The 4,255-nt window shown below is 34.1% G+C and overlaps 1 protein-coding gene across 1 annotated transcript; it reads left to right on the forward strand.

Annotated features, from left to right (window-relative positions):
- Window positions 778-2,703, forward strand: LOC109230734 (early nodulin-like protein 2). Its single transcript, XM_019396144.1, has 2 exons — window positions 778-1,087; window positions 1,649-2,703. Exons 1-2 carry the CDS (start codon window positions 922-924, stop codon window positions 2,503-2,505), a joined length of 1,023 nt encoding a protein of 340 aa, XP_019251689.1. The 5' UTR covers window positions 778-921; the 3' UTR covers window positions 2,506-2,703.

Genomic DNA, 4,255 nt, shown 5'->3' on the forward strand with positions numbered 1-4,255 from the left:
GAACCCGTGACCTCCTGATCACATGGCAATAACTTTACCAGTTATGCAACAAAATGTTCGTCTTTATAATAAGATAACTCAAAATTCACTTTGTACATACTCGATTATATCCACTCTTCATACACGGTACAGTTTTCGTTACCCATGCCAAAATTACCGTAGCTCCATAATTTAAAGTCACCATCTCCGCCTTCATCTTCTTCACTAATTATATATTTTTTCGCCTACCTAATGTAAATTATTTTTGACACTAGTTAAAAGTGAAAAAAACCCAAAAAAAGACAAACGATTAAATTTTTACAGATAGGAGCTCTAATTAGGCCCAAGTTTACGTAGCTCGCAAATTACAATCAAAGCTAAGTTTTTGAGAAATGATAATTTTAGCCGTTCCCAAAAATAATAGTCGCTAAAATATATGTTTTTTGTATATTATACTACATACATATATATATTACTCTTATATCTATTGGCACGAATGCAATTAGCTTCGAACGACCGACTAATTTTATATTTTCCCCAAAGTTTTTTCTATTTTCTTTATCAACAACCAAACATGAAGTCCATTTAATTAATTAAATACACTTACCGTTATGTCCTTAACCTTTCTCCACGTGTTCAATATATAATCCAAACACACTTTTGTCTTTTTTTCCTCTCTTAATTAAACACATTTTTCCAATTCTTTTTTCAATAAAACACATTTTTCCAAATTGTTGTGCTTTTTCTTTACTTTGCAACGGTAACCTTTTCAACACCCCTTATATATAACTCTTATATCTCATTCCTTAAACCTCAACATCAGCCTACAAAATTTCCTCTTACTATTGTTCTGAATTTCAGTTTCCTTTTTCTCTCTTTTTCTCATCACTCATCTTCTCTTCTCTATATTTATATATATCAAAGAAATTGTTACTATAATTCATGGCTTTGCATAAACATCTTCTATTGATTTTCTTAGCTTGTTTGATTAGCTCTTCTTATGCTTATCAATTCTACGTTGGTGGAAAAGATGGTTGGGTTCCTAACCCTTCTGAAAATTACAACAATTGGGCTGAACGAATGCGATTCTCGGTCAATGACATTCTACGTAAGTTCTGTTGAATCGTGTGATCATCTCGTTTATAAGATGTGCTCGTAAATATTTATGTTCTGATTGACTTGTATGATCTCAGAAACAGTCTTTCTGCCCTCTCAGGATAGAGATAACGCATGCATACATACTATTCTCTCAAAACCCCACTTGTGGGATTCACTGGATTTGTTGTTGTTGGTGTTGTTGATTGATTTGTATGATCATCCCGTTGAAGAGATGTGTTTCTATTTTTTAAGTTGTGAATGAATTGTATGATTGACCATCTCGTCTAAAACATGTGCTCATAGTCTTGATTATTTATTCTTTTTGAAATTGTATGATTGACCATCTAATCTAAAACATGTGCTCGTAATCTTGAAGTTTTGATTGAATTGTATGATTATTGACCATCTCGTCTAAAACATGAGCTCATAATCTTGAAGTTCTGATTGAAATGTGTGATCATCTTATCTAAAAATATGCTCGTATATTTTAAGTTTGGATTGAATTGTATGATCATTTCTGTATTTTTATTTTAGCTTATTGATTTTTTTTATTTTTTTTTGGTTTATGTAGTGTTCAAGTACAAGAAAGGATCAAATTCAGTATTAGTGGTAAACAAGGATGATTATGACAAGTGCAACACAAATAATCCGATCAAGAAAATGGATGATGGGAATTCTATATTCAAATTTGATCGTTCTGGTCCTTTCTTTTTTATTAGTGGAAATAAAAATGATTGTGAAAAAGGATCACAAAAATTAATTATTGTTGTTTTAGCTATTAGAACTCCTCCTTCTTCTCCTACACCACCTACCCCCTCAACTCCAGCTCATGGTCCTGTAGCTTCTCCTCCGGCAACATCTCCGGCGACACCTCCGGCAACATCTCCAGTTCCTGCTCCTGTAAACCAAACACCTAGTTCATCTCCAGGAAATGCTCCAACTCCGGCAATATCTCCGGCGACACCTCCGGCGACATCTCCAGTTCCTGCTCCTGTAAATCAAACACCTACTTCATCACCAGGAAATGCTCCAACTCCAGCATCTTCTCCAGCTATATCTCCGTCAACATCTCATGCGCCGTCAATCAACAGTCCATCATCTTCGCCGTCGCCGGCTACATCTCCGGCACCGGCGAGAATTTCACCATCCGGAGACATAACAGCTCCATCGCCTTCATGGAGTGGCTCATCATCATCTCCAACTTCATCTCCTCCGGCATCAAGCACGCCGGAATCACCAGGGAAGTCACCGCCGGGAAGTATTGCTCCGACAACTGGCGGCGGAAACTCTCCGCCGGCGGATATTCAGTCACCTACTGGTTCATCAACCAATAGCAAGAATTCTGCAGTAAAAGCATTTACTCCTTCAGCTGTATTGATGTCAATTGTTTTGACTATAGTTTTGGGAGGATTCGTCGTTTCTCCTTAGTGGAAAATAGTCCAAAAAAAAAAAAAAAAAAAGAGAGAGAGAGAGAAAATACTAAATTATAGTTACTTATAGTTTGGTTTTCTTTCTCTTTTTGTTTGTTTTTTTTTTTCCTTCTCAATTGTGTTTTATTTGATTCTTGGTACATTGAATTATTGTGAGGTTTGGATATATACAAAGGCAGTATTTAGTTATTATTTTTATCTTTTGTTGTGTTGTCCTTGAAAGAAAAAAGGACAGTCCGGTGCACTAAATTCTTTGCGCAGGGTCTGGAGAAGAGTCGGACTGTAGAGTTTATTGTACGCAGTCTTTTCCTGCATTTCTATAAGGGTCTGTAGTGCAAGGGCCACACTCCAAGGAGCGTGACGTTGAAAGTCTATTTTAATACAAATATTAATGACTGTTTTCAAGACGTGAACTCGTGATATATGGGTCACGTGGAGAGTATATAATGAAGTTTGATCTTGTTCATTGTAATACATTTCTTTTCTCTTATTAGTATTAATTATCTAACATTCTAAACTTATTGGTCTAATTACTTTAGATCATATTGTATAAAGAAAGCGCTCTTTATCGGATTTTTTCATTCTCATACGTCGAACTAATATTTTTGGTTAATAGAGCTCGAACTGATACATCTGATAAGGGGCGGAGCCACAGTTTTGGTAACGGGTTCGACCGAACCCAATAGTAAACCGTATTTGTCTTAAAATATTTATTGAATAGGTATAAATTCTTCCTTTAGAACCCAATAACATAAAAAGGTTAGAATATTGAACCCAATAACTTCAAATTTTGGCTTCGCCTCTGCATTTGATTAATAATAAAGAATCTCATTCATTCCGCCACAATTGTTGGTAGTATATGTTTATTGTTTAGCTTACAGTCAAACCTCTCTATAACAGTCTCGTTGTTCAGTTATTTTTTGGCTGCTATAGTGAAGTGCTATTATAGAAAATATATATTATAACATAATGTTAAAATGGACTCCGGAAACATCTGACTTTAATAATAAATAGTTGTTATATAGAGGTCTGACCGTATATGCAAAATTTAAAATCGGACAGTTGCCGCTTAGAAAATTTACTTTGCCAAGTAAAGCCTACAAGTGTTTTAAGTTCAACGTATATAGCATTTAATTTTTCTCTTTATATGGATACTTTATTAATTTACTTGTAGATATCACAATTTGTGTATTATTGACTTATTGTGATTAATTAAGCTTTCATAGCTTAATTACGTCTTTCATTTAAAAGAGCAAGCTGGAACGTAGCGACAGTTTTTCCGTTTTAGTGGTAATAATGTAAACTTAAGTACTTAACTTAAGTAGCAATTAAACAAAGATATTACTTTTGTTTGACTGGCCTTCCTAAATTTTATTTAAATTAATGCTTGCGTAATGGTCCTTATTTAAGTACTCAACTCTTTGTTTTTGCTTTTGGCAAATGCTAATTAATACCATTAGAAAAGAGTTGAAAATTTTGTCGTTTAGTTGGTGGGATGGTATAGATAAGAATATGCCATGCGTTGGAATAGCTCATGTGATTACGTATTCCGCTTTTTATATGGGATAGCTAATCCCGACATTTTAGTACGAAATGAATTCCGAGACTAATTAATACTCATAATCAAATACAAGATAAAATAATCTCATATTTTATCCCGAGATTATTATCCTTTATGGGTACATGCAGAAATTTTAATAAGTGGTGTCGAAATTTATAAAAGAACGAGTATCAAATTTATAGACAAA

This window comes from Nicotiana attenuata, chromosome 8 (genome assembly GCF_001879085.1).
Source record: "Nicotiana attenuata strain UT chromosome 8, NIATTr2, whole genome shotgun sequence".
Classification (NCBI taxonomy): Eukaryota; Viridiplantae; Streptophyta; class Magnoliopsida; order Solanales; family Solanaceae; genus Nicotiana; species Nicotiana attenuata.

Coding starts and splice junctions, on each gene's coding strand:
- LOC109230734 (XM_019396144.1), top strand. CDS start 922: ATGGCTTTGCATAAACATCTTCTATTGATTTTCTTAGCTTGTTTGATT. Junction 1,088..1,648: donor CTCGGTCAATGACATTCTAC/GTAAGTTCTGTT, acceptor TGGTTTATGTAG/TGTTCAAGTACAAGAAAGGA.